This window comes from Citrus sinensis, chromosome 5, assembly GCF_022201045.2.
Source record: "Citrus sinensis cultivar Valencia sweet orange chromosome 5, DVS_A1.0, whole genome shotgun sequence".
In the NCBI taxonomy this organism is placed as follows: Eukaryota; Viridiplantae; Streptophyta; class Magnoliopsida; order Sapindales; family Rutaceae; genus Citrus; species Citrus sinensis.
The window spans coordinates 31,179,244-31,203,656 of record NC_068560.1 but is presented as its reverse complement, the minus strand read 5'-3'; the positions used below and the strand labels follow the sequence as shown (position 1 = coordinate 31,203,656).

Here is a 24,413-nt window from a genome sequence, read left to right as displayed (position 1 = left end):
TTAGAATGTGGTCCTAATTTTGTTTATTCATCCTCAATTTAATTTTGTTTATTATAATTTTGTTTATGTGGTTCTTACTGTAATATGTAATATTTAATCATGCCCATAATGTCGTGATTTATATTCTAAATATTTAATATTAACCTTCAATTTTATTGCTATTATAATTGATGGTTAATATTAAATATTTAGAATATAAATCATGTGTAAAGCGTTGGTTCATGTTAAAAAAAAAAACTCAAAAAAAAAAAAGTAATATGTTTCAAAATTAGATCAAGTGAAAGTTCTATTTTAACCATTCAACTGAGGATAAGAGTTGTGCCTCTTGATGAGATGAACATGTATTTGTTATTGTACTGTAACTATATTTGATTTAATGAGATTTCTACTTACTTCAATAATAAAAATGTTGTACATAATCAATCAAGAAAGTGATTATAACAAGGCATTTTTTCTTTATTTAATTAGCCTAATTAACGAAACAACAACAACTTCTTGAACCACGCAGCAGATTTTTTGGGATACCTCTTCAATCCATCCCTGAAATCGACAAAGAAAATTCCAAAACGCGCTGTATAACCATCAGTCCACTCGAAATCATCAAACAATGACCATGCCAAATAACCTTCACATTTATTCTTTTCCTGCCACATTAATTCCTTTCAAGATTATATTTTAATGCAATGATATCACACGAGAAGTTGAATAAAATCATCACATGCCTCATATGATTTATTTTTTCATCCAATCAATCATGTAATTTTATATCAGTTTATAATTTATATAAGAGTTTGTAATTCAATAATTTTATTCTCTTGAACTGAAATGAGGAAACTTTAAAAACACACACCGCAAAGAATCAGAGAAAATGCTTTTTCCCAGTTTTAATTTCATCATTCATCCGTTTACACCCCTTTAAAATCTTTGAAAACCCAGGATTGAGGGCCTTTTTGCATGTGACACAATGATCATCTTAATTAACTTTTAGTTATCCATTGTAGAGTATTCTTGATTCTCCAATAAAACGAGCTCTTCATCACGGCCCTCTGAGTATGCCTCTTCTTGATGATGATAACATATGACTTTGATCTAGTGTATAATTCAACACAGCCATTGCCACTGCCTTTATGCTGCGTTTACTTTTTGGATTGGAGTGGAAATCCTGAGGAGTGAGAATCCTTGGATTAGGAGTGTGGAGTGAGAGTGGAAGTAGGTTGTTTACTTACACTAGAATGGAAATATGGAATAGAGATCAGAATCCAATTTATGTGTTTACTTTGTCTTGGATTTAGAGTAAATAGTTTCAAATTACAATTTTATCCTTATTTAAAAAATTATAGTTTTTAATTACAAAACTAATAAAAAATATATTTAATGAATACTATTTATTTTATTATATTTGTAAATTTATTATAATTATTAATATTCTTAATTATGAACAATAAATTATTAATTTTAATTTTAATATAAAATGAAACCTTATTTTATTTTATTTAATATAATTATATTAAATTTATTATTATATAAAATAATAATATAATATTATTTAGTACAAAATTAATATTTTCTTAGAATAAACTATTTATTATTATTAATATTAAATAAATATAGTACTATTATTTTTAAAATAAATATAATAATATTATATTTATTAATTCTCTATTAATATAATAATATTATTTTAAAATAATTTTAACTTAGAATCAATGTAAATTATTATTTAGTTAAATATAATATTATTATTCAAATAAATATTATTTATTTTATTTTATTAATTATAAAATATTAAATTAAATTAAATTAAAAATGAAAGGGTAAAAAGGGGAGAGGTGGGACTGGATTCCCACTCCCACCTCCCCCAATGGGAGTCCCACTCCCACTCCCCACTCCAAAAATGAGTGGGGCCCACGGAGTGGGATTCCCAATCCGTGGTCATTTTAAGCAAGTAAACGCTGGAGTGGGAGAAATACACACTCCTCACTCCCACTCCAGCAAGTAAACACAGCCTTAAAATATTGCCTTCCCGCCAAAAATCCACTAGTGAGGCATTTCATCAAGTATATAGTTGCAACCATCAAACACATAACTTCTAATGATATTACTTAGGTGTATACGTCCACGCGTTTTAAAATGTGAATTAATTTATAGTTATAGCATGTCTTACACAAATTTAACACATTAATATAGTTATATAGGACGATGAAGCCTTCAATCAACATTTTAATATATGCGGATGTTCTTGTAAGGGAAGAACTCCTAGCTAGACAACACAAACCATCCATAATGTGGCTGAAATTTTCTTTTTGGCAAGGAACATTAGTAGCATTATTTTTGCTATAATATATAGTTGACACCGAGGATATCTCAGACTGCTCTTTAGTAAATCATGGATCATTTGACTAGATAGAAACAGGACTTTAGCATAAATTGATAATCAGAATTATTGTTTCTAATTAAGAAACACAGCTATTTTAATCAAAATTGTTGAAGATGATATTTTGATTTCAGTTTACCTAGAATATATACAGAGAGGTTGTAAATGTGTTTGGTGTGAGTAAAAGTTCCGGGACAGTAATTCATAAAATGCTCTGCATTCTCTCTTCATTTTCTTAGCATTGGTGATTCTGATACACGATTACATCTATTGTCTTCTACGACATTGCTCTCTTTCGTTATTTCAAGTGCAATTTTCATGAATAGAGACCTACCAGCTGGGCCATTCTTGAAGGTCACCTTATTGATCGATGTATTAACAGAACTTAAGTGAACTTTTGATTCAGTAATTTAACCGACGTGGTACAAGAGCCAGGTCTCAAATCTGTATCCCCTATGCATAACCTCTTTAACTCATTTTCGAGTTCATTTTTTTGACTGATCTACAGGTTACTGTCACAAATCTCTTAATTCTTAATCCTCTTTTCAATAGAGTACTGTCCCAAATCCTAATTACTGGTCTGCTTTAATTTTCAATAGAATGAGGCCTGTTAAGATTTATGCTTCTTTAAGGCTACGAAATAGTCCACTATGATTCTTGGTAGAAATATCGTCAATTAAGATTTGTTTAAGATGGATGAAAAGTACAATGATATGAGTCACAACCTCTCTCTATCCCTCTTACTTCGTTGGCATAATTGTCTGATTAATTTTAGAGTACTTTCGAATGATAATTAATTATGTCATTATAATGCCCACGTTTCAATGGCTACAATGATGACATTTTTATTTTTCTACAATATATACACAACATTAATACATTTTGGCAAAAATGTATTAAAAATCAATAACTGAACCAATAAATAACCTATTGAAAAACCAGTCATTGCAAGAACAAGCAGCAAAGTAATTAACACGCAATAACTCTACGGGCACAAACTAACAGAATGTGCATGAAGATGACAAAGAGAGAGGCAGTCCGCAGATTTAGCAGCAGTGACTCGACAGAACAAGGACGACAAAACGGCAACCCATTGACCGTTTTATAAAGAACTCAATATTTAACCAACAAAGTGTTGGCTCCACTGGCAATGGAGTCCCCTTAAGTGGCTTGATTGGATTTGCTCCCCAGTTCGAGTCGCAGGGAAGTCGCCTTTGTTGGGAGAACCTGTGCCTCTCGGTTCGAGCGGGGACTTCTAATTTGAGTTGTGGTACGAGCTTAAAGGTGCTTTCCACAGTTGAGGCTGGATACCTCGTGGTCAAAACCAAAAAAAAAAAAAGAACTCAATATTTAAAGCAAAGCTGTAACTCTCTGAATCTTTAACTTCAAAAACCCGCTTCTGCCTCTCACCAAACATTTTGAAGTCCCACTTCGTGACTCTCAACCCATACTCGAGAAATCACACACACAAAGCTCCGAAACGGGGAGCTCAATGTTAATTTGGACATAAAGAGAGAGGTATCCATACCAAAAGAGATGCAAAGGAAGCTAAAACAATGGTGAGAAATCTTCCGAGATAGGCATCAGCTATGAAAGCACAGATGATTGTTAGGAAATTGCTGACACCGTTCCAGGCACCAAACTTTACAGCAGCATCCACCTGTGATACGTTGTATTCAGCTAACAAATACACAGTAAAGCTTGCCAGTATCCCAAATGACCCCACTCTCTCAAACGACTCATTTCCTGCATGCATCACAAAATAAAGACATTGCTTTGCCGGCCATTAATATCTACATGTATAATGTGTTTACATTTTATATCATAATTAAGTCAAGACCTAAGATGAAGGGCGTGGCTTTCCATCCTGAGGGACGTTTTATTTGAATTGCAGCTGAAACGGCACTACTGTTTCCTTCTTCTGGTCGTCTCGATTCATAATTGTCAACATCCGCCACCCTTTCTCATTTCCCGAGCCTCAAATGCCTGCCTCGGCTGGTGTGAAGCACGGGACCAGCTCTAGTAACCTTTTCATCGTGTGGTTATGAACAACAACTCCAAGGTAGCCATGGGCTTGAAAAAGAAGCATCAAAGTACGTATACAGAAGAGTTGCTGAGATTTGGACAGTGGGATATCCATAAAGCAGACAAAAAGGAAGATTTTCTAACGCCAATGCTTTTTAGAAAAAGCTGCTGTTAGCCTTTTAAGGAAACTCATGCCCAGCTACAAGACTTGGTCAATTAAGAAGTTCACTATAGGAATACACAATGATACTTGAACATAGTAGTGGTGATAAAAGAAAAAAAAAAATTTGACAAAAACACCATCAAACCTATGTAGCTTTGAACATGTTCTTGTCATCCTCTGTCTCTATTGTTCCTCAAATATCATTTTTTATAAACACTTATTGTCATTTTATGGATTTGCCAATTTTTTTTTTTTTTAAAAATTGTTGTCTGTGGTCTTGAATCAAATTGATCAACTGGAAAGGGAATGCTGCATGGCCTGATTCCACCACTGCCCACATGCTGGCCTATAACATTGCCAGATGAAGGAAAGCCAGTGGGTAAAGTTAACTTTACACTAAATTATATATACATATATATGTATATATATATATATATATATATATATATATATATATTTATTTATTTATTAACTGCACAATATTCCTTAACTTTACACTAAATTAGTGCATTCAATTAAATTGATAAGGTAATTATGTCCTTTAGTGTCCAAAGGATTCAGCGGCTACAAAGATATGATGGCTCCCCCATCCTCAAAAGTATGAAATGTGCACATTAATATATATTTCCGCAAAATAAATTTATATCAATAGAAGCATTTCTATTGAATTCAAGGTCTACAAGAAGGTAAAAAAAAAAAAGAGAATATCTTCTTGGGAACCTCAAGAACTAGAACAAAGTAAGCATACAATATACTCATTTCAGCAAATTCCACAAACAATTTTGTATATGTATATATGGTGTAAATTGTAATATTAGGAAAATTACATCTTTTTTCGCTTCGTCCCCTCATTTAATAAATTTTAAAAAACTGATTAAAACAGCATGTTATTAATAATTCAATTTTCTCATTAATACCCATAAAATAATAATTATTTTCGAAGTCATAATGTGTAAGAATAATCTTACTTTTTCTGTTAGAAATTAAACAATAGAAGTTACGACCAAGAAGATGATGCAAAAACTAAACGAGTAGGACTTCTTAACATTGTTTATTATTATTATTATTATTATTACTACTACTACTACTTAAAAGTGGGTCAAGCTTGGTGGGCTCCTTATTTGTTAATGGGCTTCTTTCCTAACTTTAAGCCTAATAAAGCCCCTCTCTCCGTATATCTCTCTCTCTCTGTTTCGTGTGGGATTGATTTTAAAATATCTCCTCAGCATACAGGAATAATATCTAGACTTAGAACGAAGTAAGTTAATTTTTGAATATAAAAAGTACATAAAAAACGTAAACGTATTATTCTTGCAAGCGTGTCAAAGGAAATAACTGACAACATGGGTTAGGAGACTAAAATATAGAATGTTGGAACATTAAATTAACGAGTATATAGAATAAATGCACCAAATCAATGGGAATTAAAGATTTAATTTACCAAATGAGAAATGGGCTAATAATATCAAATATCTTCTACTACGATCGAAGGCATATAAAGATAAAGACGACAGATCAAAGGCAACATGTTTGAACATAAGGAGTGGCTTCCACTTTAAGATAAGCCAACGTGCACTTGCTTGCCCATTCCCCCACGGATCCATGCATGAGCCATATGATTGATTTCATGTACATTCTCTAAACAAGCGCAAATTCAAGTTAGCGCTAAGTTACGTTGAACGTAATTTACGCCTCTCACAACATCAGTATTCAATTCCACTAATAATACTATTATTATAAAAAAATCATAAATTACGTTGAATATAACTTAGGTCCTCCCACAAATTTATCGTGTATTATGGCAATATAATTATATAAAGCGGCCTAATTTAACACCTTTCGTGTAAAGTCCTCATTGCTAGTTTCCCGTACGCTCTGACAAATGTTTTGATTCTCCACAAAGAAAAGGAATCATGCTAATCCTCTCTAGTCTATCCCCACTTTTCACATCATTGTATCTTCCATGGGATTGGAAAATTTGGAAACTGACGTGTCGCAATCACAACAGAATCCCGATAATTGAGTCTCAAAATATAATGGGTTCGGTCCTTCGTGGGCCCATAATTATTACTCGATATTTTTTAGGCCATGAAGGTCCTATCATCCGCCCTGTCTAAGCAATGCAACCGACCACACAAAAAATATGCATAATTGATGTGTCTGCCAATATTTTAAGGTCTCCATGGTCTCCGTCACATAAAATCTGCCATGTGTCTCTTTTGTTTGTGGTTGGTTTATTCCTTTTTCAAATATTACATGTCAATATATATATATATATATATATATATATAGAGGATTCGGTTACGGTACAACGATGATACAGTATCACTGTTATATCTAACCGTTAAATTTACGTAGATGAATGAATTCAGTGAGATTTAATGGTTGGGTGCAACGGTGATACCGTATCATCGTTGCACCGTAACTTTCTCCATATATATGATCATTGTTTTAGTATGCACGTAACCCAAATTTTATATTTGTTATGAATATTTCTACCTTTTTTTTTTCTATTTGGAATAATTTCATTATTCCTTTTTTTTTAAAAAAAAAAGAAGAAGAAATGAGTAACCATAACACCCTGTGAATGATTGAACCAAGAAACTGATAAAATTAATTAACATTGTCAGGTTCGGAAATTATCTTTTATCATAGCTATGAAATTAATTTATCAAAAAAGAAAAATTAGGTGGAAGGATGGAATGAATAAATGTGAGCCTTAAGCCTACCGCACATGGCTTCGCTTTGTATTGTCATTATCTTGTTTTTGATGAAGAACAAAAACTAGCCGCAACTTTTTTTATTTATTTTTTGTTGGGTTTATATTAAGAACAATTGTTTATCTAATTTAATAACAAAAAAATTTGTAAAATTGCTCGACCGGTGTGAATTATTATTACATTGAAATTATTGGCCCACTTGAAATGCAACAAGTTTGTTAATTGAAATGGATGATTCGTTCTTATACAATCCTTTTGAAATTACAATATAATTTCATTAAAGATCATATAGATTAAATTATGAGATTCTATAAATCAAATTAAAATTAAAATTTGGTAAAAATCTGTAGTGATGGTAGAAGAGGTCTGAGATTCAGATTTTAGGTAAAGAGAGAATTAAATTATCACTTTAATTGTAAAAAAAAAAATAACAAAAACTAAATTTGATTACAGTAAATTTAATAAATAATCAGATCCATATAATTCTCTTCACATAATTTGTTAACAAGGGAAATTATATGATATTTATAAATCGCTATGTAGCAAGAGTATGATAATGACCTCTCATAATAACTTTCTTATTAAGGATTTAATAGAGATATCCCTTATAGAGACCTTGATTATTGTTGTATTATATGATGGGTGGGTAATTTCATGGATGTTACAACTAGACAAAAATAACAATTGATTATTAAAAAAGAAGAAGAAAAAAAATGCAAACTCATCCACCATTAACTTTACAATACTATTTAAAAGAATGATTAAGAACTAATGCATCCAAGAAGCATCAATAATAATACACTCGGCAATTGAATCAAATCAAATCAATTAATGAATTAATTATTATCACAAACTTTGTGCAGTCGATCCAAGCACAAACAACCAATAAAAATCTCAACAATCAAATCAATTAATGAATTAATTGTCATCAATGCCTGTAATTCAAACAACCAATACAAATCTCATCAATAAAGCTTATCTTCTGCATATATATACACTTTAATTAATGGGTTTTAAAATAGTTACAAGCTTTCTTTGATCCTTTGTAGGTAAGTATAATTGGTTTCATTGGTTTAAGAAATCAAGCTAAGTATTGGAAAGACAACTCATGAGCACAATTTTATTAACGAAAACTTGATTGAATACAACAAAGAAATTGATATATCTGTAGCAAAAGCAAGATGACCAGACCTGGAGTTGACAGCCCTGATTTCATCAAAGAACAACTGTGTTTGAATGATGATCATCGATCAAACACTATCTCATTCCAAGCACATGATGATAAGAATGCTGATTTTAGTTGCATTTTGGAATTCTCTTTGGTCACGTGAGTATTGTACCATTTCTCGTGACCCATCATCACTGCCTATGCTCCCAAGTATGCTGCAGCTGAAAATTCCTTCGTAGCAGGACTTTATATTCTCATTAATTTGACTGAATTCTACATATTGGATTAATAAAAAGGACTGTACCCTTTTTTGTTAGTACATTTTAGACATCCAAAATTTCATCATCATCTATGGTCTTAATTCGTATGACCATAAGCTAAAAAAAGACTTGTATCTGTTTGTTAACATTTAAAAAAAAAAACACAAAAATAGCACCAAATAAGTAGAAAGAACTTAAGAAATATATTTAACAAGAAAGAAGAAAAGCACTGTCAATTTCAAGTTACAACATAACCTCCATAGAAGTATACAAACAAGATAAATTACTTCACTTATTTGTAATAATATCTATCATAATTTGTCAATAAGAAAAATCATATGTTATCTATTAACCGATATATAGTAAAAAAAATATATATATATATATATATATATATATATATATATATATATATATATATATGCTAATGACATCTCACAATAATTAAGGGTTAATGGAGATGTTTGTTACACAGGGATCTTGATCTTTGTGCTGTTGTTGTTACATAATGGATGGGGTAGTTTCATGGACGTTACAACTGTACTTAAATTAAATTATAATTAATTACCAAAAAAAAGAAAAAAAGAAAAGCAAACTCATCAACCTTTAAAGATAACCACCGCCATAACAATTGATTTGTGTACAGTATCAAAATTTTAAATAATAGCAATTGAAATAATGGTTAAGAACAAGTGCATGCATCAGGAATCAGGGCATCCAGGAAGCATCAACAATAATACACGTGGCAATTGAATGGCTTAATAAAACCAAGTAATTAATGAATGAATGAATTAATTAATTATTATGCGAAACTTTGCGCGATTGATCAAGCATTAACTTTGTCTTTGTTAATAATATGCAAGTAGTTAAAGTTACTTGCACAATCTTCACACGCAAATAAAAATAGTCAAAGCTTCTTACCACATCACCCGCAGGCCGCAGCCACCCCCCAGCACTACATACCTGACCTGGTATTTTTTTTCGTTACAATTCCAGCTTCTATATGACATAAATACCCCCCAATGTACCTTACAAGAATTCTCTAAACCTGTACGCGACCGCAGAGGATATATATACTTTTATTTTCGCTTCTTAAATGAGTTATAATTTTACGGGAAATTTACAAAATTAGCCATAAAATTTTTACGTTTTTCAACTTTAACCCCCCAAAGTTTTTTCTATCATAACTAGCCAAACACCTTATGTTTGGACTACATTACCCTCATCACTTTCATCAAATTTACAAAGCCATGCCACTTTTTCAAATTTACAAAGTCATGGCACATGTTCCATTGCTTGTCGCACATAAACCCATGGATTTTATGGAGTACATGATTTTGGATTTGATTTGTCTCGTCGTAAGCTTCGAAACGGTATATTATACGCCTAAAACGAACATATATAGCTCAAGTTATGGCTTTCGAAACATATATGAAATTTAGTGAGACAGGCAAGTGGGACAGGTGCCTGTCTCACTAAATTTCATATATGTTTCGAAAGCCATAATTTGAGCTATATATGTCCGTTTTAGGCGTATAATATACCGTTTCGAAGCTTACGACGAGACAAATCAAATCCAAAATCATGCATTCCATAAGCGCCGTGAGTTTATGTGCGACAAGCAGTGGGACAGGTGCCTATCGCACATAAATGCAGTGCGTTTATGTGCGACAGGCACCTGTCCCACTTGCCTGTCTCACTAAATTTCATATATATTTCGAAAGCCATAACTTGAGCTATATATGTTCGTTTTAGGCGTATAATATACCGTTTCGAAGCTTACGACGAGACAAATCAAATCCAAAATCATGTACTCCATAAAATACGTGGGTTTATGCGCGACAAGCAATGGAACAGGTGCCATGGCTTTGTAAATTTGAAAAAGTGGCATGGCTTTGTAAATTTGATGAAAGTGATGAGGGTAATGTAGTCCAAACATAAGGTGTTTGGCTAGTTATGATAGAAAAAACTTTGGGGGGTTAAAGTTGAAAAACGTAAAAGTTTTATGGCTAATTTTGTAAATTTCCCTAATTTTACCCGGACTCTCTCAATCTTCTCACTGGCTCTCTTTATATAATACTGATTCTTCAAAGTGAAGAGAGGGAGGAAAAATTGGCACAAAAATTCGTTTTTATAGTGATTAATCTTATGCTTTTGGGTTTCAAAGGTACCTTCTTAGAATGAATAATCTTCCTTATTGGGTTTTGTGAATTTTGATTATATATATATATATATTTTTTCTGGGGGGGCTTTGAATCTTCATTTAACATTCCAAGTTTAAGCTACAAGGCAAGCATTCTCTCTCTCTCTTTTTGTTTTTTTCCCCTCTCAAGTTTTTGCATTTCTCTTTTTCGTTTTCCAAAAAAAGATACTTAATTTGTTAAAGGAACGTTTTTGACAATGAAGAAATATGAAAAAGCTTGAAGCTTTGGTTGTCGTTTAAATGCTGTGGCTAAGCTTAATTTCTTGTTTGATTGATGAATGTATAAATTTGAAGGGAAAAAAAAAATAATCAAATTATGGGTTTTATTTTTTAAAAGATGGGTATTTTGGTTTGAATAAATGAGTCACATCATGCTTCAAAGTTTAGTTATTTATCTTACGATTTATTTCTATTTATGGTAAAGCTGTGTCTTGTATTTATGGTCAGTTTTGTTCCTCCGAGCTTTTTTTAATATAGAATGATTAGGTTTTCTATTTGGTTGTCTTATGAATTCATTGTATTATATTGACAGCATATGTATCTGGCTGTATTGTAATTTTTAGTTAATGTCCTGTTACTTTCTGTTCAGTTGTTCGGTGAGGGAAAAAAAAAAAATAGTGATTTTAAATGAATTGAAGTTCCTGTTTCTTTTGTGCAATACAAAATGAAAAGCTTGTCTTGATTGAGCTGAAAGATGTTAAAAGAATTTGCTGAGATGTTTGTTGGGTTCATTGTTACAACAAAGGAAAATATAAGGTTTTGAGCTTTTTTTTTTTTTTTTAATTTTTTCTGCTTAATTCTGCCTGATGTAAAATTTGTGCACATAGTGAAAGAGGAGTTAATTCTTCTTAATCATCAGCCTCGTCCACTGTTATTGATTTTTGCTATAAAATTGTTTCTGTTGTTCACTAATTATTTTCATTGTTTCCTGTTACAGGCAAGCAAGTTTGCAACCATTTACGGTTGATTGAATGGCTTTGGCATTTACAAATCTTTCATGGTGGCTGAGGAGTGGAAAGCATCAGGAGCCTAAAATCTCTAATGGGTCTTCTTTAAACTCTTCATCAGATTCAGGATTGTGGGAATTAGATAATCTGAAGTTTCCTTTAGTTGGGAGGGCTAATGTGGCCTCTTCTTCTAGGAAGGTCAAAAGGAAATGGCAAAGTCGGGAAGAGAGGAAAATTGATAGGGAATATGATGTTGTTCTCGTGCCATCCGATGGTGGATGTGTTTCGGGGTCTGAGTCCGATGATTCAGATTATTCAGTTGGATGGTTGGAGCCTCATGGACCTGGATTCCAGAGTGATGATGATGCGGACAATAGTTTTGCTGTGTTGGTTCCATGCTACGGGCATGTTCAAGATGACTTGGTGGAGGGCACGACAAAAAATTTTTTGGGTGCTATTGTGAATATCCCTGATAATTACTCTGATGGTAAGAGTTATTTCTTCACCCTTTAACTTTACTAACTTTATTACAGATTTCTATTTTATTTCTTGGTCAAAATTATTTTACCTTAAATTGCACATGGATTACCAAATTGTTGAATGGGATGTGAAATCTAGAACTTCAATGGACTAGTTGAAATGTGCTTTTGCATTTCCTTTCTTGTTGCATTAGTTCTCCGAACATCAACCTTTTAATCCGGGAAGTTCGACTGTTCTTCACATGGTCATTAAGTACGTTGCATATTGCTTCTGAAAATGCTAATTACAGTTACCAAAACATGGTCATGTAGTCTTCGGCTTTGATTTTCTGCAGAATACACAGCTGGAACTTAGATTTTAGCTATCATCTGTCAGTTGTACAGAAATTTGTTTGCTTGACAGTAGCCTTCAACCATTTTAACCATCAACAATGATGATAGAAGTGTTCTTTTTCTATTCAGCTACATTTTGCAGAAAATGGATTAAAACATTTGGACAGGGTATAAAAATATAGTTCCAGATCATTTATTGGTAAAACTTGAATATATGATTATATCAGATTAAGTTTTGACGGGTTGTTGACCAGGAAGGTTCATCACCAATATCTGGTTGTTGCTTTCAGTCCTGGTTTTGGGAACCCCATTAGCATCCAATAATATAACCTTTAGAGCAATACTAATGTTTTTTGTAACTGTGGAAATGATCTATAAGCTGTCAAAATGCTTAGCATATACTAGAAAGATTAGGGTCGAACATCTGTCAAGTTTTCAAATCTTAAGATTGCAGTATCTCATGTTGCCCTTCTGTCTCATTATCTATGTCTATTGAGTATTTATATACTTCTCGTGCATGATTATTCTTCCCAACTTATGGAAAAGGGGTACATATATATTGAACTGTTTAATAACAAAGGTTACTTACCAATAGCCCCCTTGGCATAGCTGGCCTAGCCTTGAATGCTTATACTGGTGGTCACCTGAGTTCTAGTAAAGAAGATTAAAAGAAAAAGGTTTCTTACAAACAATATGTTTGGTGTTTCCTTTTTCCATATCTTCTAGTTGATTAATTACCGATTACAAGATATGATGGACTTTTAGCCCGTTCAGCCATCTCAACCAAACTACCATCATGCATACTGTCCTAGCTTTGCTCTAGCTAAGTTATTGTTTTTCTTTCTTTTCTCTGACCTTGAAGTTCTTGTAATAATACAATAGCTTCTTATACGCGGCCTTTGCCGCAAGTATACGCATCTATTTTTTTGGCTAATACCGTACAGTCTTGATTTTTCATCCAGTATTTTTTATGCTGATTTGTTCTCTGCTTTTCTCTTCAATGTGCAGAGAGCAAGAAGTATATGGAGCAATGGCTCTCTTCCCTCCAGAATAACTAATGCTGCTGACTGCTGATGGTTGCATACAAGTCTGCATGGTGGCCGCTGTTTAATATTTCTGGGAAATTTGTTCTGGTGTTTGAAAATGGATAAATAATGTGTAAATATTTAATAGAAGATACAAGTTAGAGGGGGAGAAAAAAGAAAAGAAAAAAGAGATTAGCCGCTCTGAGTATACTGTTACCACTTGAACCTAATGCTGGTTCGCAGCTAGTAGTAGTGTACGAGGACTTAGAAATGGCAATGCTTGAAGGGTTTGATGGCAGTCTCAGTAATGGGACTAACGTACATTTTTTGCTTCCTCTGAAAAGATCTGTGGAGGAAGCTTTACGGGTGCCTGCTGTCTTCTTCTCGCCATGCCAGAGATAACTGTGTGATGTATGATGCGTCGTTGAATTTGGGTAGAAGATGGAATGAGATCGAAGTAAAAGTATTAGAAAAGGATCCAAAAGCTGTGATTTCAATTCTTTGTTGTATATATGACTGTAAATACGGAAGCTGTTTAAAGCTTCATCTCGTTATTGTAAATAATTGCCAATATTATGTAAATAAATGTTTCATGACAAAACTCTCTCAGTTCTGTGTCTCTATCTTTCTTCATGGCGTAAAGGTTTTTAGTTTTGCAAGGCGTCACTCACATCAAACGCACCAAAACAATATTCTAATAATAATTTAAATTTTATTGCAGGACTAAATCTTCTTTTTGTTTTTATTCCATTATTTTGTGGACCGTCACATTTTATCCAGAAGTGTACGGTATATCCATTGTACATATTGAATACTCACCCGGTACCATAATATGATCCCTGTTTCTAAGATTACAGAATTATAAAAGAACCGTTTACTTAAATCACACAACGCACTTAATTGACAACTTAAAAGTATGGCAATAATTTCTAATCATTCATTTTGATTATTAAAAATTTGCAGACCATTCAATTCAATTCATCCAATTAAAGACAACTGTTTACAACTGAAAGGAGTTGGTAGGGGTATGTAAAAATTAAGGAAGCCCGTTAATTCTAGTCATAACAGCTATCCATGTAAAAAAAAAAAAAAAAAAAAAAGTCGGTACTTATCCATGGTTTTTGGATTTGGATTCGGTTGGGTTGCGGGGCACTTAAATGAGTGAAAATGATACCAGAATAAATAACTGAAAAAGCTGTCAAAACAAATGGAAATGCCACGCGGACAGAGTTTTTGAAGAGACTTACTATAATAATTGAGCTTGTCAAAGGATTTTACAGCTAATTGTGGCGAAGTGTCCTCCCCTCCATATTTGATCACATTCTTACAAGGCTGTGTTTGTCTTGTCACAAAATTCTTTTTCTTTTTTTTTTTTTTAATTCTTCCAAATCCTTCATCTTCAGGGGAATGCCATTGGGACATCGCAATGCATGCATGATTGTGTAGTGAATGAGAATTAATAGAGAATAAACACATTAGTAATGTTGCAGAGAGCAGCAAGCAATGCCTACTCATGGTGGTGGGCTAGCCATATCAGAACAAAACAGTCCAAATGGCTCGAAACAAACCTTCAAGGTATGTGCATTCATAATATTGATATGCTTCTTAAATTAAATACCTTTTTTCTTTTTCTTTTGGTGGGGGGGGGGGGGGGGGGGGGGGTTATGTTTTTTCACCATTTCTTTACTCATCAACAGGATGCGATCATGTGACTACCTTCACGTTAATAACAATTTCAATCAAACAAATATTGTAAAAGAATTAGGATGAATGATTGTGTATTCTTGCCCATTGTGATTTAATTTAATTAGCTTGTAGAAGAACGAAATTCTGTGATGATACATGCAGCCGTACAGAAAACTAGAAACACTAATTTGAAGATCTATTGAAATTGAATTAAGATACAACACGTTTCTGTATATATTGTTAGGAATTAGTGACTAATTAGAAATGTAAAATTTTCGGTGAAATTAAATGACAGATATGGAGGAAAAGGTTGGGGAGATGCTAAAAATCATCGATGATGATGGAGACTCATTCGCCCAAAGGGCTGAAATGTATTACAGGAAGCGACCGGAACTGATAAACTTCGTGGAAGACTCATACAGATCATATAGAGCATTAGCAGAAAGATATGATCACTTGTCCAAAGAGCTGCAGAGCGCCAACCGAACCATTGCTACTGTTTTTCCGGAACAAGTTCAGTTTGCAATGGATGCAGAAGATGAAGAGAATCAAGGTGTATCATCGCCTTCAAATAAAGCAGCATTTAAGCCTAATGCGAACATACCAAATGTACCCGCCATTCCAAAGAAAGATTTCATGACCCCTTTTTTGAGAATGGCTAAGAAGGGCTTAAAGGGAAATTCAAGCTCTGCTAAAGCTGCTGCTGCTGCTGTGTCACTAAAATCAGGCTTGAACAAAGAGGAGGCACTAGAAGAAATTGATAAGCTGCAGAAAGGAATCTTGGGCTTGCAAACTGAAAAAGAGTTTGCCAAGAGTTCGTATGAACGCGGATATGAAAAGTATTGGGAGATTGAGGACCAGATAACTGAAATGCAAGCCAAAGTTTGTAACTTACAGGATGAGTTCGGTATTGGCACCGTTATAGATGACAATGAAGCTAGAACTTTGATCGCAGCCACTGCTGTAAAGTCGTGCCAAGACACGTTGAGTAAGTTGCAAGAAAAACAGGAGCAGTCACTTGAAGAGGCAAAAACAGAACAACAAAGGATTATAGAGGCTCATGAGAAGTTTATAAAGCTCAGAAATCGGTTTATTGTCAACCAAACAGATGAGCGAGAGCAAGAACAACCCTGGGAGGAAAATGAGAATAAGACAACTGCAGGTTCAGAATTGAAAGCAGATTTAGCCCCACAAGGGAAAAGCGATGTTGAACTGTCAAGTAAAAAGATTGAGGATCAGGTTGCAGTTGATTCAAACGAGTCTCTCGCTGTGACACAACTGGTTGAGAAAATTGATGAGCTTGTGGATAAAGTTGTTAATCTGGAGTCTGCCGTCTCTTCACAAACGGCTTTGGTGAAGACGTTGAGATCAGAAACAGATCAGCTAGAGGGACACATTAGTAGGCTGGAAGGAGAAAAAGAATCTTTGATTGCGGATTCAGATGGTATGAAAAAGAGGTTAACAGCAGTGGAGGAGGAACTGCACAGAATTAAAAGTCTGAACCGAAGCATTGATGATCAAAGCAACAACCTCCTAACACATTTTGTTGAAGCAACTAGTAGTGCCGACTATTTATCCGAGAAATTACAAAGTGGGAAGATAGAAGAGGATGTTGAGAATGCAGGATTATTCCCAGAAGTGAAAGCTATTTCGGATGCTAAAAACGAAAAGGATGACAACATTCTGACTTCTGGTGCCGAGAAAGAAGAAGAGGAAAATGATACCGTCAAAGCACAAAGAGAAGACAATGATTCAGGCCCAAGCGACAAGCCCGATGAGAAGAAATTCATGTCAGAAACAGCAAGCATTAACCTTGATACCGAGCCAGATGAACCTGGGATAGAGGAAGGAGAAGAAACACCAAACTGGAGGATGCTGTCAAGTGGATTAGAAGACAGAGAAAAGATTCTACTGGAGGAGTACACTTCAGTGCTTCATAATTACACGGATGTGAGGAGAAAGCTGAGTGTGATGGAGAAGAAAAATCGTGATAGATTCATCGAATTAGCATTGCAGATAAGGGAATTGGAAAATGCTGTTGCATTCAGAGATGAGGAGATTCATGCTTTACGACAAAAACTGGGCACAGTTTCACATACAAGTTTACATGAAACCATGGATACTCATACTAGTTTGACAGAGTCACATCAGGAACAGGAACAGGAAGAATCCCATGAAAGCATAACACAAACAACAGCTACCCCAGTTTCTCATTTTTCATTCTTAGGTTCAAGTCAACAGCCAGCTCCATCATCAAGTGAACACATCTACGATTACAGAGAAAGAATTGATTTGAAGAAGTATCCTAAAAGAGAACAAAGCAAGGTGAACGTAAAGCACGTAAAAATTCACTGTACTATTTCACCCATAGAAGAAAAAATCCGTGCAGATATTGATGAACTGCTGGAGGAAAACCTGGAGTTCTGGTTGAGGTTCAGCACGTCTGTTCATCAGATACAGAAATACCAAAGTACAGTACAGGATTTGAAAGCAGAGTTGGCGAGACTCAAGGATAAGAAGAAGCAAGAAGGAAGTGCAAAGCAACGCTATACTAAATCAGATGCGCGGCCTATATACAAACATCTGAGAGAAATACAAACTGAACTGACATTATGGCTGGAAAATAATGAAGTATTGAAAGACGAAGTGCAAGATAGATACACATCTCTGTGCAACATTCAAGAAGAGGTATCAAGAGTTGCTAACGCAAGTGCCAGTGCCAGTGCCAAAGCAGAAGATGCTGAACTCAGCAATTATCAAGCTGCAAAGTTTCAAGGTGAAATTATGAACATGAAGCAAGAGAACAAGAAGATTGCTGATGAGCTGCATGCAGGCCTTGATTGTGTGAAGCAACTAAGAGTTGAAGTTGAGAAGACACTGGCAAAACTGGATGAGCAGCTAAGGCATCACCCCCCAATGAGAAGCTCATCAACTAGAGCAAGAATTCCATTGCATTCCTTCTTATTCGGAGTGAAATTAAAGAAGCAGGGCCAGAAACAAAAGCCATCACTCTTCTCTTGCATGAGTCCAGCACTGCAGAGACAAGACAGTGATCACGCCCCGGCAAGATGCCCGCAATAGCATACAGGCCTTTCTTTCTTCGCTCTCGTTACCATTAAGGAAGCTATTTAATTTGTGCTTGATTCTGATAGAATAGGTCCTTTGTGTGCAGGCAGAATATGATGAAAGGATTATGTTTTCTTTTTAATTTTAGGACGTGAACCCATAAAACGATGTTTAATACTTTATAAAATAAAGTATACTAGTATATAGACATATTGTGTTTACTAATTCCCGTTTCAGACTGCAGTTGGAATTGGACTTCCGTAGTGCTAGTTTCGTTCCTCCATCAGAGTTCCATCTCATTAAGCCTGCATATTAATATGAGAAGATGCACCATTGACAAGGATGCAGCTGAAATCATTTTACTTTCAATAATTTCCCTCGAGAACTAAATTTACACTACACAATTTAACAAACAAATTGAAACCCAAAACTAATTGGTCTGTATCTTGCACAAGATACCTACAACTGGTTTCTTACATGCTAGCCTTCATATCACCTCAAACCTCCAGATTTTTGCTGCTGCATTTGTCGATCACCAGGGTTGGTAATTCTGCCTCTTCATTATTAGAGCTTTGAGGCAGCCCACTATTTTTCTGTTTAACAGCAGCTTGATTTTCACCATTTGCAACTGGTGAATCCACCATCTTATCATCATTGCCGTTTTGATTCCCATTACCTTCAGGCTGGTTGCCATTACTCTGCACCTGGCCATTCTCAACAATCTCCATATTCGAAGAGGAATCAGGATTCTCTGCAACTGCTGCTTGATTTTCAAATTCTGCAACTGCTGCTTGATTTTTAAATTCTGCATCTAGTTTTGGCAAATCTAATTGAATTTCCTTGCTTGGTTCATTTCCTGAGACACTGCCACCAGAAACTTTGATCTCTTCTCCAGCCTTCACCTCTGGCTTTAGTTGAAGTTCAGTGCCTGGAACAGAGACTACTGCATTAGTCTGCTCACAGGATGTATTATGCTGCACTTTTGGTAAGGCAGCTTTGACCAAACCAGGATGTGAGGCACTAGATGTGACAGCAGGACTGCTTGAGGATGGTACAACAGGCAGGCTCGGCCGAACATAGCGTGTAGTGGGAGAAGCCTCCAAATGCACAGAGGCACTACCTGCACTGGGAGATTTGATTGAGGAAACACCAGAGGGCATAATATGGATTGCCTTCTTTGCCTGAGCAACTTTGAGCAGTGATGCGGCATCCGATGGGGTTACAATTCGAGCTCCAGCAGCAACTGCTGCAGCTCTTATGCTTGAATCCGCACCGAAATTTGACTTTGCTGGCATTTTCTTCAAGGGTACTCGAGATTTTACTGCAGAACCAGGTGATCCCACAGGAGATAATTTTGATTGGTTGGCCACTGAAGAAGCTTCAGCATTTGCAGTGGAAGGCACGGGGTTATTCATTGTAGCACTTGAAGTTGTCCCAGCTGTTCCAAATTGATGGAAAAATCGTTCAAAAAATACACAAAATTAACAAATCTTAAGATGGATTAAGCATAATTGAAACAAAATTTGGAGCCAACAATAAAAATAAAAGGTTCCAAAACAAAGTCATCACAAGGTTTTAAATTCATAAGTTCAGTTTGATGAGAAGAAGAGAATCACCAGTAGTATTTGTACAAGATGCTGTTATGTTTTTAACTGGCATATCAAGGGCCAGGGACATTGCGTGACGAGCTGCCAGCTGTGCCTCAGAAAGTTGTGAGCCAGATGAATTGGATCCCAAAATCACGTTGCCATGTTTCTTCCTAAGGATATTCCACCTCTGCAGACATTGGAATAAGATTGTAATAATTAGTAGAACACACAGCAAGACAAGAATCCTGCCAGATAAAAACATTATTTTGTTTTATTTCAATGAAGTCACCATGAGAAAAATATTAATAACAAAATAAAAATTTCCGTTGCCGGGATTTGAACCCGGGAAAACTGGGTAAACCCAGACATCCTGACCGGACTAGATGACAACGGATAGCTGTTAGTAATTATATTGTAATGGCTTTACCATCAATACAAGTTCAAAATGTAAATCAAGCTTGTCAAAAGCCAAAAAGTGTTCGCTTCAGTAGTTGAAATCAAGTTCAACAAAAAGTTCTAATTTCCTAGCACCTATGATCAAGTTCAACTTTGAAAACTTTAATTTAAACAGAATCATCATGAAAAAGTTAAGCTTACAAAAGGCAAGAAAGATGTCCACTAACCTTAAAAACACCCTAACTGACATTTCTAGCAACTTAGATATTTCAAATAAGATGGGAAATACCTACAGATATAATATATGTATGCTGTTTAAAGTCAGCACAGAATGACTATATATAACATGATTGTAAGACCATGCAATTTACTGGTAACTACTTTTATATTGATTAGCAGGCATCATCGCAAATGTGAAACTGAAGTTAGATTGCTTTGTGGCCCATGTAATAAATGACACATCCAACTGATCGGCCGAGAAACCTAGAGGCATTACCCAGACAAAGCAATCACCTGTCCACTCATCAACACTTTGACCACACTGCATGTTGTCAATTGTCAAAAAAAGAACACGGTTACAGGTGAAGTCCCAACAATCAATTGGTTAGACAATACTATACACCCTTGAAATATGACCCAGCGAAATGTCCCCATCTGCTTGCTTGTCAATTGAGGAAAGGGAAAATAGTAAAGAAAACACCTGTTATAACCAAGCATCATATATCTCATATCATTCTACATATTTGCTTCATAGGAGAGACTAAATGAATAATGGTGAGTCATATATCAAAAATTGGTAACAGCTACAAATTTAACAATAAAAGGTGATAAAAATAACCTGAGATAACTGTGAAGCAGTTCTATCCCACTTGAAGTCTCCTCTTAGGATATTTGCCCAATTCCCTTCACCACATTTCTGCACGGCAGAAATCAGCTCTAAATCCTCTTCTGCAGTCCATGGTTTTCTTTTCTTTCGAGGAGGCATGCTGCCACCTATTAATCCATTTGCATCCAATACTTCAGGAGTTGGTGCAGGTAACGGCACTTTCTGAACAGCAACTGGAACTGTGATATTCATCCCTTGCATTAAGGAAGAAGGTTGTGAATTTTCTGTAGAAGCTCTGAGTGACTGGCCATTGGGAATATTTATAGTCAATGGGGCCTCAACCATCGAGCTATTAGGGAGACTGGAATCACTTGGCAGGCCAGAAGCAATCAGTACCTGGCCAAAAGAACAACCCCATAAAATGATTAACTGGACTAAGAGAACCATCAATTAGTATGATAAACAATAAATTTAAGCACTATAATTTCATTTTGAAATCAGTTCAAACACATAACAATTTGTTCTGTAAAGCATGACAGGACAAGCAGAGAAAGAGTCTAACGATCAAAACTTATTTTAAGTTATGCCTTCTTGACAATAAAATGTTCAAAGTTCAGAATCCACTTAAATGAATGGATATTGACAATGTCTACGGGCAAGGCTACACCTTAACTAATAAAATGCAACCATCCAACAGTCACCAATAACCAATGAAAACATTTTGATTGCGTTTCTTTTTCCTTCTTTAGAAGATCATATCACAACTCTACTGAAGTTTTAGTAGAATGGCCCAGGCACATGAGATATTATGTGACCCAATTTCTTTACCAGAATCTTTCATCTGTATCACATACAGAACCACCTAACACATTTTGTACTCATCACTTGTTATTTCAACCAAAAGCCCATGTCTGAGGATCAAATATCAGTAAGGTCCCACAAACATGTCATCTATATGGATGAAAACTGAGACAGTCTTCCAATTCACAACTTCTCCTACTATATATTCAAATCATGAAAAGAACAGGAAAGTGAAATAGTGATCTTTCACAAAGCTACTTAGTATCTATATAAAGAGAAAACATTCAATTTAAAAATTGGAAAATTACTAGAGTAAATTCAGAAAAATTTATTGTACTTTTACACATGCAGCAGCCTCAGTTGATGCTTCACTGCTAACTTCTGGGAATGCCTCCAATTCATATTCCAAGTCACTATCATCATCCTGCATATGAAAAAGTTCATTATAGACAACATAAATGACCATGACCTGTGTAGGATTAGCAAGGATGTCAGCGAGAATCAAGATATGAATGCCCTAGTTTACCAAACTACAAAAGAAAGCTTTATAGACCATTGAACCTATGCGCTTTACAATGCAAATCAATAAAATGTAGAAGAAAAGACAATAACTGCTTCAACAAGACAAAAATGTTCAAGAAGTTAATAACTCGATGTGCCAATGTAGTGAAATAATTTGGTCTCTACTCAGCAGACATTTATGTTATTCGGTCATTTTCTTTTTTCCTCAAGTTCCTTCCTGGTCATATTAGTTGATGTGAATCTATATATGCATGCATGCGTCTGTTAAGATTCTCTACCCTCAGCAACTCACAGTCATGGGTTGATTCCAAAGCACAAAATAACACGAGAGGCTCGCAACAATTGTTTTACCAAGAAAGCAAGCAAATTATCAACATAAACCTGGATCATTTCTATTGAAGACGATCAGTGTAGCCTAGCCAGCAACACCAATGTGAACATTCAACAGTTTTTGGTCAATGAAGAATAAATTCACATTTCACAAACAGCCTAGATAACTTGAAAACTGATAGCAGCCAGAAGTATCACACTCTGAGTACACTGTAGTGACATTCTTTCCTTAAAAATCATATATCACCACCTAGAAATTCCTAAAGCCAACCTGATTCACGCAAACCAAATAACACGCCTCTGTTACACACAAAACAGACCAAAGGCAGCGTCCGGGAAAGGGGAGTTGAAAAATGTTTACCAAAGGTTGGGCGTTGTCTTCCAATTTATCAAACAAGGTGTTCCGATAAGCCAAATGTCTCCAAAGCATCTGGTATTCTCTGGCATTAGAAATCCCAGTTGAAGTCTTCTTCACCAACGCATTCCAATCAAGCTTCACATCCGGAAATTGAGCTACTTCTTGTAGCAATGCCAGCACCGTATTTGCTGTGTACCTGCTCGGTAACAAACACCAAAATCATGTTACATTACAAACACCTAAATAAAAAATAAAACACAAATTTAATTAAAAGAAGAAGAGAGAGAGAGAGAGAAAGAACCTTTGTAAGAGAGAGGAGACGTCTCCTTCGCTGATTGAGCCTTTCTTTTGCTTCTTGTTAGTGTTCTCAACCATTGTTTTATTGATTAAATTACATGGTAAGATTGGTGGAAATCAGCAACTAAAACCCCTAGGGTTTTAGAGTGAGAAATTGATAAAGGCCAAAAACCTAGAGAGAGAGAGAGAGAGAGAGAGAGAGTACGAGAGTTGAACGAGCGAGGATGACCGACCGTTGCAGAGCGTGGAGAACACGCGCCTGTCGGGGGTTTCTAATTAAGTGGAGAGAAAGAAACGGGGAAAGGATGACTGAAAAAGGCAGAGATGGAGGTGTAGAAAGAAGCAATCGCAGCACCTTTAAATGACCTTATCGCCCTTTCCATTTTTTTTTTTTAAATCTTTTTCCTTTTATGGATAGACAGGAATCTTCGGTTCCAATTCATCGTCTCCAAAAGTCAATCTTACACACACACACACACACTCACACTCACATATATTATTCCCTAGGTATTATTAATGAAGGAGAAAATTAAATTATATAATAATTATATATTATTTTAGAGAAAGGAGAATTTAACAGGGACGTACACCGATAATTTCTTGGTTGGATTTGTTGGTGTCACACTTTCACTGGATCTTTAGCAGAAATCATGTAATGTAATACTAGCTGATAATTTTTTTTCCCCCCAAAATATTTGCTAATCCAACTTGTCCAGCATTAACTCCGCTGTTCCTTTCAGTTGTGGAATTATATCGGTGGGTTTCACATGAATCACGTTTGGCCATCTCCTTTCCTTTCAAACAGTCTTAACTGCCCCAGAATTTCGAATTACTCCATAACATTA

At 35.0% G+C, this 24,413-nt stretch overlaps 3 protein-coding genes across 6 annotated transcripts; 2 read left to right on the top strand and 1 right to left on the bottom strand.

Moving 5' to 3' along the window:
* Positions 1 to 10,721: 10,721 nt before the first annotated feature.
* Positions 10,722 to 14,316, top strand: LOC102617655 (uncharacterized). Of its 3 annotated transcripts, none has more exons than XM_006472391.4 (3): positions 10,722 to 10,877; positions 11,851 to 12,347; positions 13,681 to 14,316. In XM_006472391.4, the coding sequence occupies exons 2-3, from the start codon at positions 11,885 to 11,887 to the stop codon at positions 13,728 to 13,730; spliced, it is 513 nt and encodes a 170-aa protein (XP_006472454.2). In that variant the 5' UTR covers positions 10,722 to 10,877; positions 11,851 to 11,884; the 3' UTR covers positions 13,731 to 14,316. The 3 variants fall into 3 exon arrangements, with proteins under 3 accessions (XP_006472454.2, XP_006472456.2, XP_006472455.2); XM_006472393.4 differs by having other exon boundaries at positions 10,832 to 10,999; XM_006472392.4 differs by lacking the exon at positions 10,722 to 10,877 and adding an exon at positions 11,019 to 11,669.
* Positions 14,317 to 15,582: 1,266 nt separating this feature from the next.
* On the top strand, positions 15,583 to 18,625 carry LOC102616083 (protein NETWORKED 2A). Its single transcript, XM_025096916.2, has one exon. It carries the CDS (start codon positions 15,672 to 15,674, stop codon positions 18,462 to 18,464), a length of 2,793 nt encoding a protein of 930 aa, XP_024952684.2. The 5' UTR covers positions 15,583 to 15,671; the 3' UTR covers positions 18,465 to 18,625.
* A 136-nt stretch (positions 18,626 to 18,761) lies between these two features.
* On the bottom strand, positions 18,762 to 24,014 carry LOC102617361 (uncharacterized). 2 transcript variants are annotated; one of them, XM_006472390.4, is made up of 6 exons: positions 23,573 to 24,014; positions 23,275 to 23,467; positions 22,399 to 22,485; positions 21,273 to 21,656; positions 20,066 to 20,225; positions 18,762 to 19,887 (listed from the first exon to the last, which is right to left on the bottom strand). In XM_006472390.4, exons 1-6 carry the CDS (start codon positions 23,644 to 23,646, stop codon positions 18,947 to 18,949), a joined length of 1,839 nt encoding a protein of 612 aa, XP_006472453.2. In that variant the 5' UTR covers positions 23,647 to 24,014; the 3' UTR covers positions 18,762 to 18,946. The 2 variants fall into 2 exon arrangements, with proteins under 2 accessions (XP_006472453.2, XP_024952686.2); XM_025096918.2 differs by lacking the exon at positions 23,573 to 24,014 and adding an exon at positions 22,965 to 23,184 and having other exon boundaries at positions 23,275 to 23,416.
* Between the last annotated feature and the right edge of the window lie 399 nt (positions 24,015 to 24,413).

Bases quoted from the DNA above. Each gene is read 5' to 3' on its own strand.
- LOC102617655 (XM_006472391.4), top strand. From the start codon at position 11,885: ATGGCTTTGGCATTTACAAATCTTTCATGGTGGCTGAGGAGTGGAAAG. The intron at 12,348-13,680 runs GTAAGAGTTATT...TTCAATGTGCAG, and splicing joins CCCTGATAATTACTCTGATG to AGAGCAAGAAGTATATGGAG.
- LOC102616083 (XM_025096916.2), top strand. From the start codon at position 15,672: ATGACAGATATGGAGGAAAAGGTTGGGGAGATGCTAAAAATCATCGAT.
- LOC102617361 (XM_006472390.4), bottom strand. From the start codon at position 23,646: ATGGTTGAGAACACTAACAAGAAGCAAAAGAAAGGCTCAATCAGCGAA. The intron at 21,657-22,398 runs GTACAATAAATT...TCTTTTGGCCAG, and splicing joins AGGCTGCTGCATGTGTAAAA to GTACTGATTGCTTCTGGCCT. The intron at 19,888-20,065 runs GTGATTCTCTTC...AATTTGGAACAG, and splicing joins ATCTTGTACAAATACTACTG to CTGGGACAACTTCAAGTGCT.